General features: G+C 45.5%; 1 protein-coding gene across 4 annotated transcripts in view; it reads left to right on the plus strand.

The window, feature by feature from the left end:
• The window catches only part of LOC126145599 (suppressor of lurcher protein 1-like), a 579,327-nt gene that overhangs the window by 429,852 nt on the left and 134,243 nt on the right, over window positions 1-15,232 (plus strand). For all 4 annotated transcript variants that reach the window (XM_049915569.1, XM_049915568.1, XM_049915571.1 and 1 more), the window contains one exon: window positions 5,149-5,302. In XM_049915569.1, coding sequence (XP_049771526.1) covers window positions 5,149-5,302 — 154 coding nt within the window. The remainder of the gene's footprint in view (window positions 1-5,148; window positions 5,303-15,232) is intronic.

A 15,232-nucleotide genomic window follows, 5' to 3' on the forward strand; every position in this document is an offset into this window, starting at 1 on the left:
GAGTCATGCTCAATATCGGATGTCTCGTGGTCGTGCGGTAGTGTTCTCGCTTCCCACGCCCGGGTTCCCGGGTTCGATTCCCGGCGGGGTCAGGGATTTTCTCTGCCTCGTGATGACAGGGTGTTGTGTGCTGTCCTTAGGTTAGTTAGGTTTAAGTAGTTCTAGGTTCTAGGGGACTGATGACCATAGATGTTTAGTCCCATAGTGCTCAGAGCCATTTGAACCAATATCGGATGTGAAAAATCTAATACATTACAGCTGCTTCAACCAGCGATATGGAATTGTTGTAAAGGCATTGTTTTTGTATTGTATAGGGGCGTGGTTCAATTCTACATCAAGCCATTGTGATGTTTCGTTTTATGTACGGCTTGCAATATTCACCTGTTATATGAGTGTGTGTTTCTCAAATCAAGAATTATATGTGTTACTAACTTTCCTCCGACAACTTTACTCGTATGTACAAAACAGAATTCTCTCTCCCCTTTCTCTGTCCATCTCCTCCTCTCCCCGCTCTCAGCCTACCTTCTACTCCCCTTCACTCTGACCATCCCCTTCTGCCCTTTACTTATATCTTCGTCTCCTCCTCTCACTCTCTCCGTTAATCGCCTCATACCCCTCTATCTGTCCATCCCCTCTTCTCCCCCTATCCCTGTCCACATCCTCCTGCCCCTCTCTGTCTGCTGCGACGTGACTATCTGTCCAATAGCATGTCACTCCAATCCGACTTCGCCAGTGTTGTGTCTGAGACAAGTAAACAAATAAATAATCAAAGTACAATAACTGTGTTCTTTGGAACACTGAAACATAACGTACCACTCTTGTATAAATAACTACAAATAGCACTTCCAGGAACGGGTAACTTCCAGTCTCTAAGTACCTAACTCGATACAGTATAAAACTGAGAGTTTCTCTTACAAATCTGCATCTATCAAGTTCTATTCCAAGATGATGTCCTGGAGATTCACGGTACTGGAAACTGCACCATTCTCCGTAGACTGCAGTAAATATTAGCTCGCGTGTTTCTTAGTGTGGACTCCAACGGTGGGCTGGTCGTACCGTGAACTTGCAGTGGACTTAGCGTAGACTGTCTGCAAAGGCCCAGAGGCAAAGGTTATATTATCAAGCGTATGACTACATTCAAGCCGCACAATTGGCATCCGCTGGCCGACATGACAAGCTGTTGGCTCATTGGTCCTCTGCGTAACGTAATGTCATCAGACATGTGACTGGTATCTGCGGAAGGCGTGGAATTGTAGTTACGTTGGTTGTGGTGTCCTCTTGGGTGTCCGTTGCTGTCAGCCTTGTCGAACAGCAGCGCCTTCTGTTTATGCAAGTAGTAACACCGCGTCGTACAAACGGATGTCGTGCGACGAGGACCAGAGGACGTAATACTGTCCGTTATCTAATACTCCTCTCTCCGACTCACCCCTCCTTATACCTTTTTCATTGCGCATCTCTTCCTCCCCTTTCTCTCTCCATTTCTTCCTACCCACTCTTTCCATCTCCTCCACCCTCTGTCTATGTTTCTCTGTTTTTACTTCCACCTGAACGGGAGGTAGTTCTTACCCCCACAGTACCTTTTTGAAGAAAATAAAAGGTATGTACACCGAGTCTGCTTGAACTCGATCTAGTGATTTAGTAGTAGATGAGGAACATTTTACAGTACACGAATATATCCTAATACTAATACACTGAAGCGCCAAAGAAACTGGTATAGGCATGTGTTTCTAAATGCAAAGATACGCAAACAGGCAGAATACGGCGCTGCGGTCGGCAACGCGTTTATAAGACAACACGTGTATGGCGCAGTTTTTAGATCGGTTACTGCTGCTACAGTGCCATGTTATTTAGATTTAAGTGAGTTTGAAAGTGATGTTCCAGTCGGCGCAGGAGAGATAGGACACAGCATCTCCGAGGAGGCGATGAATTGGGGATTTTCCCGTACATACCGTGAATATCACGAATCCGGTCAAACATCCAATCTCCGACATCGCTGCGACCGGAAAAAGATCCTGCAACAACGGGACTAACGACGCTTGAAGAGAATCGTTCAACGTGACAGAAGTGCAACCCTTCCGTAAACTGCTGCAGATTTCGGTACTGGGCAATCAACAAGTGTCAGCGTGCGAACGATTCAACGAAACATTATCGATACGGGCATTCGGAGCCGAAGGCTCACTCGTGTACCCTTGGTGACTGCACTATACAAAGCTTAACGTGTCGCCTGGCATCGTCAACACCTACTTTGGACTTTTGATGACTGGAAACATGTTGGCTGGTCGGACAAGTCTCGTTTCAAATTGTGTAAACCTGATGAACATGTACGGGTATGGAGAGAAGCTCATGAAGCCATATTAGCAGGGTAGTGTTCAAGCTGGTGGAGGCGCTGTAATTGCATGGGGCGTGTGCAGTTGGAGTGATATGGGACCCCCGATACGTCTAGAAACGACTTTAACCGGTGACACGTACGTAAGCATTCTGTCTGACCACCAGCATCCATTCATGTCCATTTGGCAATTCCAGCAGGATAATGCGACACCCCACATGTCCAGAATTGCTACAGAGTGGCTCCAGGAACGCTCATCTGAGTTAAACACTTCCGCTGGCAACCAAAATCCCCAGAGATGAACGTTATTGAGCATACTTGGGATGCCTCGCAACGTACTGCTCTGAAGAAATGTCCACCCCGTCATACTCTTACAGATTTATGGACAGCGCTGTAGGATTCGCGGTGTCAGTTTCCTCCAGCACTACTTCAAACATTAGTCGAATCCCTGGCACGAAGTGTTGCGGCACTTCTGCTTGCTCGCGGGGCCCTACACGATATTAGGCAGGTGTAGCAGTTCCTCTGGCTCTTCAATGTGTAATTCTGACAATGTCAGCTGGAGAGGTTTCTCGGATTCAGTGTAAAGAAAGAATCAGATGTAAAGTTTTTATTTCCTTGATCTGATGGAGGAACACCTGATTAATAGTTTCGGCATGGCTAAGTGGTCAGAAGATCTGAAGATGGCAGCTTATCCATGCCGAAACTAGTAGACTATTGTACTTACATGCGATCAAGGCAATACAAACTTCATATCTGAAGCTTTCTTTACATTGATAGATTGTAGTTGAATAAATTATACTTAGGACGAGGCTGTCAAGTTTTCGTAAAAACAAAAAAAAAAATGTCTGAAGACTCATTTTCAGTCATCATAAACATTTTGCACGGGAAAAGCGTCAAATAATCTGTTGGATATCTTCCTTGATGTATGAAAACTTGACATGAATACTGTGATGGGAAGAAAATATAGAAGCGGTAATACAAGCGTGATTGGTGAGCTATGCTACACAGTGTTAAGATGTACTCAGCGGAAGAATATTAGTTACCTCTTGAAAGAGCACTTTGCTGTCGTTGGAGAGCAGCAGACGGCGTAGGACCGTTACCCTGCAGTCGACTGACACTCCAGTGCCGATTTAAGTCATGTGCTGAAATGTTATATGTTTGCCATTCGGTTGTATGGGATCAACGAAGTACTAAGCGTCGAAATAGATACCTGACTTATTGTAGAAAGGAGTTATCGCGTTTGGACGTGCCCGTGACGCATCGGGAATGATGTCCGATTTATTTTTCGTACCGGATTTTCCCACGTGTCTAAAAGGACTGTCGTATCACTCGCAGAAAAGTAACATGGCTTAACATCAGTGGTTATACGAGGGTTGGCAACTATTTATTCACAACCGATAGAAAAGAGTTACGTGTTTGCACCTGTTACCGTCCTTCAAAGTAGTCACCAGCGGTGTGTAGAACCCGTTGCCAGCGATGTGGAAGGCACAGCATACCGTTAGCAGAGCCTGTTCTGTTGATGATGCGAATGGAGCGGTCTAAAGTTATGGTGATTCTCATGTACGGCTGTGACGGTGTTATCCTAACGTATTACGTTCCTGCTCGACAGACCGTTAACGCACAGTATTACTGTTCCTTTTTTGAGCATCACCTGAGACCAGCTTTGCGAAAGAAGCGGCGACACTTTCTGCGCCGCAACCCACCCATCATTTTGCACGACAATGCGCGGGCGCCTACAGCGCAAGCTGTGGCTGCTCTGTTCGGTCGATGAGACTGGGAAGTACTGTACCATTCGCCACACTCCCCGGACTTAAGTCCTTGTGACTTTGATTTTATTCCAAAGATGACAGGCTGTAGACCGCTCCATTCACACCATCAACATAACAGGCTCTGCTAACGGTATACTATGCCTTCCACATCGCTGGCAACGGGTTCTACACAACGCTGGTGACTACTTTGAAGGACAGTAACAGGTGCAAACATGTAATCTTATCTATCGTTTGTGAAGAAATAGTTGCCACAATTTAAGTTCCAATCCTCGTAAAAAGAAGCTAAATGCTGTTACCGGAAGCTCTTTTTCTGGAGATCATCCCACGTCTCATAAGGCCCTCAAGATGGTCGATTGTAACATAGATACCAGTGAAGTTAGTGAAAAGTAATACAACTGATGGTGCTACCGGTGCTGCACATAAATGTTCCTCACGCTTCTGTATCTTTGGGAAGTTAATGCTGACGAAACTTCCGTTCTCTAGGATGTAAGAGACATTAACAGGATGGCATGCATACATTCCTTGATTGAGGAACACTCAGGCACCCTTAATAACCGAATCCAAAACTTATAGAAAACCATTTGGATGTAGCGTGTCTGGAACATCTGGTTAAGAGTAGCCATGCACATCCCTGTAACTTCGCAGCCTTTAGAGGACGTAATAATCAACGTTTTAGTTGGACACAGCATACCTAAAGAATCTTGTGGACTCACATTCTCGCCAAATTGAAGCCATTGTCCTGAGGTGATGACTAATTTTGTTCAGTGTGGATATCTACAAAGCGATATGTACTGAAACGCCTTGGTGATGGCACAGAGTGTTCGAACAACACATCGGAAGAATACTAGCCAGAAAAATATCAGTAAGGTCGAGGCTTAGACAAGAAAATCTGAAGGACGCAAAAGACGTTATTTTGCAGTTTCAGGGGAGCAATAGTGACTACGCGTACGCCATAGAATGATGGCGTGCCCTGTCATGTGTTCATCCGTTGACCAATGATGGCAGACGTGAGCGGGCTGTTCTTGTGACGGCTGCTCTTTTGCCGTGTCGCAGGCTCGTTCCGGTCGGACGGGCGGCCGGTGCTGGGCACGGAGTGCGACCAGCTGTTCTCCAGCGGCGACGGCCCCCGCAGCGGCCGCTTCTTCTCGCCACGCTACCCCTCCAGCTACCCCAGCAACACCACCTGCAAGTACTACTTCAGGGCCAGGTAAGCCGTCGACACATCCAAATGTGGTTTCCTTAACATGTCCGTTGACTTACCATGTGATGTAACTCTCTTCAACCCGCCGGTCATTTCATATATCCGAGATAGATCGCAAAGAACCGACGAGGTCGAAACCGTAAACTATCTGTAGTATAAGCTGCTTGTGATGTGACGCAATGGCGACTTTCGGCTACTACAAAAAACTGCTATAAATTATGCCGTGGTTTCCCTGTCGATGTTGTTACTTATATTTATTTTACTTATTTTCATTGGGTGGTTTAAGTTTTTCTATGCGTTAAGCCTTTCATAAAGCATCCGTAGCCTTATCAACGCGTATGGGAAGTTAGACATACGTCTTATTAGCAATGAGATTTTAGGTTTCGCGTTCGATACCTTGTATGCTCCAAAAAGCCTCTCACGAAAATGCAATTTTTCAGAGGATCTTATCTCGGGGTCAATATATTACAAAGGTAATAAGTCAAGTGCTTTAGATATCCTTTGCCCTAGAGAACATTTGTGCACCTATAGGAAGAATTGCAATACTGTAGCCATACTACAGTAAAGAGTCAAAATTTAAGAATTGCACACTTCCTCCAGACCAGGCAAATTGAGCAGATCACTTGGTTCTTTTCCATTATGTGAGATCTGTGATGGCGCTTAAGCAGCTTATAAAAGCGTCATTTGCTCCTGGGCGGACTTGAGAACACTCCGCGAAACCATGATCAGTATCACGTGCGGGAATGGCTACGTCTATAATTTCTATTTATGGCATACCGTCGAATTCTTTCCATCTTTTCTTGAGATGATGGTTTCTTGGAACCATGAAACATTTTCCGATAACATTATCGCTTACCGAGATTCAGAGGTTCAAAGTTACCGTACTTAAACAATAAAATATGCACCTAATATCCGGCTTGTAGGAGTTGTATGAGACCGGCGAAATACCCTCACACTTCTAGGAGAACATAATAATTCCAATTGCAAAGAAAGCATTTGCTAATACGTGCGAACATTACTGAACTGTCAGTTCAGTAAGCCATGGTTCCAAAACACTAACATTAATTCTTTATAGAAAAATGGAAAAAATGGTAGAAGCCGGCCTCAGAGAAGGTCAGTTTGGATTCCAGAGAAATGTAGGAACACGCGAGGCAATGCTGACCCTCTGACTCATCGTAGAAGGTAGGATAAGGAATGACTAACCGATGTTTATAGCATTTGTAGACTTAGACAAAGCATCTGACAATGTTGACTGGAACGCTCTCTTTAATTTCTGTAGGTAGTGGGGAAAATACAGGGAGGGAAAGGCTATTTACAATTTGCACAGAAACCAGACGGCAGTAATGAGAGTCGAGGGTCATGAAAGGAAGGCAGCGGTAAGAAGGGAGTGAAACAGGGTTGTAGCCTATTCCAAATGTTATTCAATATGTACACTGAACAAGCAGTAAAGGAATTCAAAGAAAAATTTGGAGTAGGAATTAAATTTCCGGGAAAATAAATAAACACTTTGAGGGTCGTCGATGACATTTCAATTCTGTCAGAGATAGCAAAGGACCTGGAGGAGCACTTGAACGGAATGGGCATAGACTTGAAAGGAGGTTATAAGATGAGCATCAACAAAAGCAAAACAAGGATAACAGAATGTAGTTGATCTACATCAGGTGGTTCTGAAGGAATCAGATTAGGAACGAGACACTTAAAGTAGTAGATGAGTCTTGTTTACCTGGGCGAGAGAAGTAGAGAAGACATAAAATGCAAACTGGCTTTGGCAAGAAAAGCGTTTCTGAAAGAAAGAAATTTGTTAACATCAAATATAGATTTAAGCCTTAATAAGTTTCTGCTGAAGGTATTTGTCTGGAATGTAGCCATGTATGAAAGTGGAACATGGTTGACAAACAGGTTAGACAATAACAGAATAGAGGCTTTTAAGACGAGGTGCTAGAGAGGAATGCTAAAGATTAGGTAGGCAGATCACGTAACTAATCAGGAGGTACTGAATTGGAGAGGCAAGAAATTTGTGGCACAACTTGACCGAAAGAAGGGATCCATTGATAGGACAGATTCTAATTCATCGATAGCCAGTTTGGTATTGAAAGGAAGTGTTGGGGGTGGGGGGTGGGGAGGGGGGCAAATAATAGAGGGAGACCAAGATTGCTGTAGCTGTTCAGAGATTCCCGCACAGGATAGAGCAGCATGGATAGCTGCATCAACCACTCTTTGGACTGAAGGCCATGGCAACTACAACATCCGGGGTGAGGCATAAATGTAGTTTTAACTGGCGTAATTAACACATGGCAGCAGTAATTGGGATATCGCAAGGGTTCTGAGATCACCAAACTACGTGTTTAGTTAGCATTTTTCACCAACAAATCTTCACGACGCGTTATCTCTGTATATCGGGCACTTCCCGCCTATGCAGGCTGTCTTGACCTGCATAGGTCAAGCATAGGTCATCATATGATGGTGCCGCCTGGCAGCGTAAGCACCTTACAAAAATTATTTTGTCATTCGAAATTCTTTGTACTTATAAATCAAACACTGCATATTTCGGTATATTGTAGATGCCGCCTGAATTTGTGCATTTTGTGTATAGTGAACTTGCTTTGCATGAGGATGACATTGTGTTAACTTTATATTATGCGTACTCATTTGCTATTTATGTTTGTCAAAATTTGTAAATGTGCAGATACATACAAATAAAATGTCAAAAGAAACTTCCTGAAAGATTAAAACTATGTGCCAGACCAAGGCTCGAACTCGGAACCTTCTCATTCTGGAAGGATCCTCTAGATTGTCGCTAAGCCATGTCTCCGCAATATCCTTTCTTCCAGGAGTGTTAGTTCTGGAAGGTTCGCAGAAGAGCTTCTGTGAAATTTTGAAGGTAGGAGACGAGGTACTGTCAGAATTGAAGCTGTGAGGACGGGTCGTGAGTCGTGCTTGGGTAGCTCAATCGGTAGAGCACTCCCGTGAAAGGCAAAGGTCCCGAGTTCGAGTCTCGTTCTGGCACACAGTTTTAATCTGCCAAGAAGTTCCAAATCAGAGCACACTCCACTGCAGAGTGAAAATCTCGTTCTGTAAAATGTCAAACCTCTACTGACCTACCGCAATCCTTTTATATAAGCAGCGCACCCTGCTGTAACAGGGCGAAGAAGGAATTCAGCTGCAAAGCGCTCCTGTCGGAGCACACAAAATCCAAATAATCTCCCTTATCAAGACTGTGAAAAAAAATGAGAAAACATGTATGTCAATCCTCATTCCGCCTTCGTCGCCAAAAACTCTGGCATGCGAACATATTCGTGTCTTTTTGTGCTGAAAGAAAGTAGCAGAGAGAAAGTGATGGTGGAAGAGAGAGAAATCAGTGTCAATGGAAGAGAAAGAGTGAGTAGACAGTGATGCTGAGAGAGAGAGAGAGAGAGAAGCAGTGAAAAAGTAACAGAGATGGAAGAAGATAGCAGCATTGGGAGCCAAAGAGAGGGTAGATATTGATGGTCAGTGGGAGTGGAGACTACGCCTAGGCTTTGGGGGACTGAGCGCTTCGAGACCTATGAATTTTAAACACATGGGTATGGGAGAAATATAATTTTGGATCTGTCAGGGTACAGCGGCAACGTTAGCAGTGAGAAAGAAAGACAAAAGGAGACAGAGTAAGTGAGAGAGGAGACAGTGCTGGTGGGATTTACTGTAGATCAATGGCAGAAAAGGAGAAAGTGGGAGAGAGATATCTATAGCCAGTGGCATTGAGAGAGGAACGCTGATTACGAAGGGCTAACTACACTCCTGGAAATTGAAATAAGAACACCGTGAATTCATTGTCCCAGGAAGGGGAAACTTTATTGACACATTCCTGGGGTCAGATACATCACATGATCACACTGACAGAACCACAGGCACATAGACACAGGCAACAGAGCATGCACAATGTCGGCACTAGTACAGTGTATATCCACCTTTCGCAGCAATGCAGGCTGCTATTATCCCATGGAGACGATCGTAGAGATGCTGGATGTAGTCCTGTGGAACGGCTTGCCATGCCATTTCCACCTGGCGCCTCAGTTGGACCAGCGTTCGTGCTGGACGTGCAGACCGCGTGAGACGACGCTTCATCCAGTCCCAAACATGCTCAATGGGGGACAGATCCGGAGATCTTGCTGGCCAGGGTAGTTGACTTACACCTTCTAGAGCACGTTGGGTGGCACGGGATACATGCGGACGTGCATTGTCCTGTTGGAACAGCAAGTTCCCTTGCCGGTCTAGGAATGGTAGAACGATGGGTTCGATGACGGTTTGGATGTACCGTGCACTATTCAGTGTCCCCTCGACGATCACCAGTGGTGTACGGCCAGTGTAGGAGATCGCTCCCCACACCATGATGCCGGGTGTTGGCCCTGTGTGCCTCGGTCGTATGCAGTCCTGATTGTGGCGCTCACCTGCACGGCGCCAAACACGCATACGACCATCATTGGCACCAAGGCAGAAGCGACTTTCATCGCTGAAGACGACACGTCTCCATTCGTCCCTCCATTCACGCCTGTCGCGACACCACTGGAGGCGGGCTGCACGATGTTGGGGCGTGAGCCGAAGACGGCCTAACGGTGTGCGGGACCGTAGCCCAGCTTCATGGAGACGGTTGCGAATGGTCCTCGCCGATACCCCAGGAGCAACAGTGTCCCTAATTTGCTGGGAAGTGGCGGTGCGGTCCCCTACGGCACTGCGTAGGATCCTACGGTCTTGGCGTGCATCCGTGCGTCGCTGCGGTCCGGTCCCAGGTCGACGGGCAAGTGCACCTTCCGCCGACCACTGGCGACAACATCGATGTACTGTGGAGACCTCACGCCCCACGTGTTGAGCAATTCGGCGGTACGTCCACCCGGCCTCCCGCATGCCCACTATACGCCCTCGCTCAAAGTCCGTCAACTGCACATACGGTTCACGTCCACGCTGTCGCGGCATGCTACCAGTGTTAAAGACTGCGATGGAGCTCCGTATGCCACGGCAAACTGGCTGACACTGACGGCGGCGGTGCACAAATGCTGCGCAGCTAGCGCCATTCGACGGCCAACACCGCGGTTCCTGGTGTGTCCGCTGTGCCATGCGTGTGATCATTGCTTGTACAGCCCTCTCGCAGTGTCCGGAGCAAGTATGGTGGGTCTGACACACCGGTGTCAATGTGTTCTTTTTTCCATTTCCAGGAGTGTACAAAGAGAATCTGCATAAAAGGATGTGCAGTGCCCTGCGCTAAAAGGGTGCGGCTATGTTCGCATGCAAAAATTTTTGGTGAAGAAGGCGGAATGAAGACTGAAGCAGCTGATTCCCCGCTTTTCTGTCAGTCTTTTACAGAGGAGCATGTTCTTCTTTTTTGTGCTCCGACAAGAGCATTTTTTCCCTGGTAAAGTACTCCTCCAAAACCTGGTGTGACACTACTATTCACCTTAAATTAAAATTTCTTTTTAGAAGAGCCTTTTGAAGCCACTGATGTCTTGCAATTGAAGCAAGAGATCAAAATTTCCTGAGTTTCATAATGTTTTTACTTAAGAGACAAAGTTTTAATTAATTAAAGCGTCGATTATTAAAACTTCGATAAAGATATGTCGATGTCTTTCGTAATACTTTTTCTTCAATAAATTCAATTTTATTTCCTAATGTGCTTATCAAACTAATTCAATTGATATACATTAGCCTGATTTTATTCTTGTGGTTTATAGTCGTGTATGTCATTTGTCCTTCCATGTTATTGAAACTGGATTCAATATTACCAGCGGAAAAAGTTCCTAACAGAGCACAAAAAAAAATGAAACCCTCCTGTTTAAAAGTAGGGCACCGGGTGCCTCATTTTACCTTCCCCTCACCACATTTAAAAATGCTCCCCATGATTTTGGCATGTGAAAATATAAGCGTTCTTTTTTACATGTGACTCACTTCTCAGCCCTACAAGCTCCACTTACTGTAAATCGATCACACCAACTAGGCCATCGCTGCAAGTCGCTCATACCCATCCTAACCCACTTGTTGATGCTCACTCACTCATTCAGCGCTCTTCATTGTCGTTGTCGCACTGTGTCTGTCACCGCCTTCCGTCTCACAGCAACAGTCTCCTCCGTTCTCTCCTTCTACTACTGTCTCCTTTCATTGTAACTGTTTCTCTCTTTCTTGCTGCTACAATCTCATTCAGTCCTTATCACTGTTGCTGTCCCTTCTCACTGTCGTTAACTCACTCTTCCTCATTGTCATTGTCATAGACTCAGTCTCTCATTATCGCTGGCTCTGACCCATTTCCACTTTTTCCTCCTCTGTATTCCTGTCCCATTGGCACTGTTTCCTTTATTCTTTTTCTGGCATTGCTTAGTCATTGTCAACTATGATCCACTACCATTCTATCCCTTTCGTTCTCTGACATTGTTACTGTGTCCTTCTCAAATAATGGCTCATGTTTATGCTTACACGTAATATCTGTGGAATAAGCTGTCCAATCAAAGTGCAGTCACATACAAAGTGCGTAGCAGTTCCTAAAATAACTCAGTAAAATCCGAATGAATGTAGATTTATGACAGCGAGTTTTGAAATTTAGCTGAATAATGCATTTTTGATTTATTTGATTCGCTGTAAACCGTTTCTGCACTTTCAGTTCACATGACAGAACGAATTTTGCGTGCAGCATTAGCTCGAATTTAAATCATCGTATCTCGACAACGCACACAGATTAATGGATGACAAAAATCGTTTTGAGTTTATCCGTTTGTCTATCACCGTACAAAGTTTGAACCGATTCACACAAGTTTAAAGTATAGAAGCGGCGCTTCTAAAACCACACAGAGAAACGTGTTTTTGGCAGGTAAATTCGATACGAAGCAAGATCGTTTTCAAACGGTTAAAACTTATCTTAGATGAGGTCCGATACGCAGTGGGCCAAATTTTAGCCATCAGTCTCGCTCTAGTCCAGAGTTATTTGACGGTGAATGCTTTTGGACGTAAAATTCGATAGAGGGTATCTGTTTTTGTATATAAAATCCGAACAGTGCACATACAAATGGTACCATTAGTTGAGCATTGATTTAAGCCCAATTAAAATCTTTCGCGGTAGGAATTAATCGATTCGAAAAATTTTCCTGGACACCAGCTCCCATTCGTCGTTCAAACCTTGCTTAACATACTATAACATAGGTAGAGTAAGATCGAGTTGCTATTCATATGGCACTAAACCAAAAACTTTTTACGCCATGTTTCCAGCTGATATAGGAAACGAGCATCAAGACCCCTTCTACGGCTATTCTTCACACCGCCTTTTCATACATATTTGTTACAACGCTTCTGCGTTGTAACGATAGTTTCCATGATCCGTCAAAACAGTGTTCCACCTTCGGAAAGTAGTACGAACATATGAATCGAAAGAGAACCGCGGACAGCATTTGGCGTCGTAACTTCAAGTAGCACCGCTATCTCTTTATGTGTAGGTTCTCCAGAGCTAATTGCAGCGGGGCAATCCCTATAAGCAGTTATATGAAGAGGTAACTTCCAAATGTCCGCATGGTTTTTGACGTATAAGTTAAAATTTACCCGCGTTTCTATCTTCGTTTCTGTGGAAAATATAGGTTTTGAAGAGTGGGGTAAATATCTGTGAAACACCCTCCACACCTCCCAGTTGTACGTTAGCTGCTGGTCTTTCCCTTTCCTCGTGAATAGCAGGAGGTTCTCCCTTTAAGAGCCGGAGGGTATCCGCAGAAATCTGGCAAATTGTCGCGCCTGGCCTCCCACGGGACAACAGGACAGCGTTTTTCGGCAAGGCAGGGCTCATGCCTTATTCAGAGCCCCCGCTCCCTGCGCTCAAAATATAGGCGGGCCGCGGACACCACAGCGGGGTTTGTTTAGGGCCGACTGTACTTACTTATTCATTAAAGTGCCACTTAACATGCAGATGAGTTACGTCGGCGGCGGCGCGGAATTCGGTTAGAGGGACAAGAGCGGAACTTAAAGTTCAATTCTGACGGGCGGGAGCTGTAGTTGAGGAACGGCTTAGAATAATAGCCGCAGAAATTTCCGCGGTCGCTTCTGAAATCGCAGCAGCTCACTGCTTCAGCGAGAAGCCCCGCTCCAGACTTCCTAGCTCGGTGTACCTCGGTGCAGCCGCAGACCGAGGCCAATCCAGCATGACTGATGTTCTGTAAGCGGCATTACCTCAGCACGCTAGTCGCGTATGACGATTATTTCGTACAGAGTAAGGAAGACTACGATAGTACACGCACAGAAAACACGACATACACGTAAGTCTATCAAGTTTTCTATTTATGCAGTGTGTGAAAAGAAGCGTGGAGTATTTTAAGAGCTGGTAGTACAGGTCGAAGTAAAATAAAAATGATTACGATACACACGAGTCCGGCAAAGCATACTTTCTGAGATCTGAAGATCGGTTCATAGGAGGGGCAAAATGTGGTGTCCATTCATAGCAATATATCTATCTACTAAGATAGGTTCGTAGGCTCTCACGCCTCTCATTTTGAATATAACAATGTTGAGTATAGGGCCGCAACATTATAAAGCACTAAAGGAACTAAACTGCCGAAGTCTCGACCAACTTGCTGCGGTCCTCTTCAGGGCGGTTCACTGTTGTATAATAGTTTTCTTTCCCTTTATTGTTATTTCCGTCCTCCAACAGGGGCGCTGCTCTTCATCCGTGAGACAAAAGTAGACAGGAAGACATTTAAAACAATATACAGAAGAAAACATGGCGGAATATAGAAAACAAAAAAGGCGGAACGGAAGAAAAGAAAGCATTCAAAGTGGTGACTCTAAATCGGAGATAAAAATCTAAAAAAAAACTAATTCATACAAAAAACACACACACTTGATTAAAAGGCACCAGGCAAAGTACGGCCGGTGCAGAAAAGTCATAAAACTAGATAAAACAGGGACGTGAAGGACGGCGTGGCACGGAACAATTGGTTCAAATGGCTCTGAGCACTATGGGACTCAACATCTGAGGTCATTAGTCCCCTAGAACTTAGAACTACTTAAACCTAACTAACCTAATGACATCACACACATCCATGTTCGAGGCAGGATTCGAACCTGCGACCGTAGCGGCTGCGCGGTTCCAGACTGAAGCGCCTAGAACCGCTCGGCCACTCAGGCCGGCGGCACGGAACAGTCACAGATGATAAACAGGTCGAGCACGCAATTAAAACCACAGCTCTTGACGCACAGGAAAACAGCACCAAACACAACACTGACGTAGCGCACTGACGACGATGAGCAAAACACAGGATCTGCCATGGGCATAGAGATGAGGGAGAAGGGAGGGAGAGGAGGTACAGGCGGGAAGACGGGCGGGGGCGCGTCGAAAGGGGCTGGGGAGGGATGGACGTGGGATAGATACAGTTGAGGAGGGAGGGGTGTGTAATGGTGAATCTCTCCCCTTGTACACAAGGGCTACCGACGCCACTTATCTGGTACGTCGTTGGACAATTTGAAGAGAAATTGCTATGGAGGGGGTGGCTGTAAGGTACGCTATTGTCTGTGCTAGAGTGGAGGAAGGAACCTCTGGTTGGTAATTGGTACAATGTAGCTGGCTGTTGCCTGTGCCACTCCGGTAAGTGACTGGTAAGCAATCCCTCATTCAGGATTGGAACGCAATAGCGAATTTGCTGCTTGTATCTACGGGCTAGCGTTTTTCTGCAGCGAAGTGCAGAGAACTAGACGGTAGTTTTCTCGCGGTCGCTGTTTATACTGCTAAAGCCAGGTCAAGTGGTGCTGCTGGCTGGCGAACACACGCGGTCCGCCGGGCTGAAATCGCCGGCAGCCAAGCCGTAGGTTACTCTTAGCCATCCTCCCTGTTTAGGGCGCTTAATTATTTCAGTAGCATCTCTTATTTTCCGTTGCTGAATCCACGACTGCCGTATAAGCACGCGAGGTTCTTGAAAACTGGTAGGACGGTCACATTTCTGG

The sequence above is a fragment of the Schistocerca cancellata genome, chromosome 2, assembly GCF_023864275.1.
Source record: "Schistocerca cancellata isolate TAMUIC-IGC-003103 chromosome 2, iqSchCanc2.1, whole genome shotgun sequence".
In the NCBI taxonomy this organism is placed as follows: Eukaryota; Metazoa; Arthropoda; class Insecta; order Orthoptera; family Acrididae; genus Schistocerca; species Schistocerca cancellata.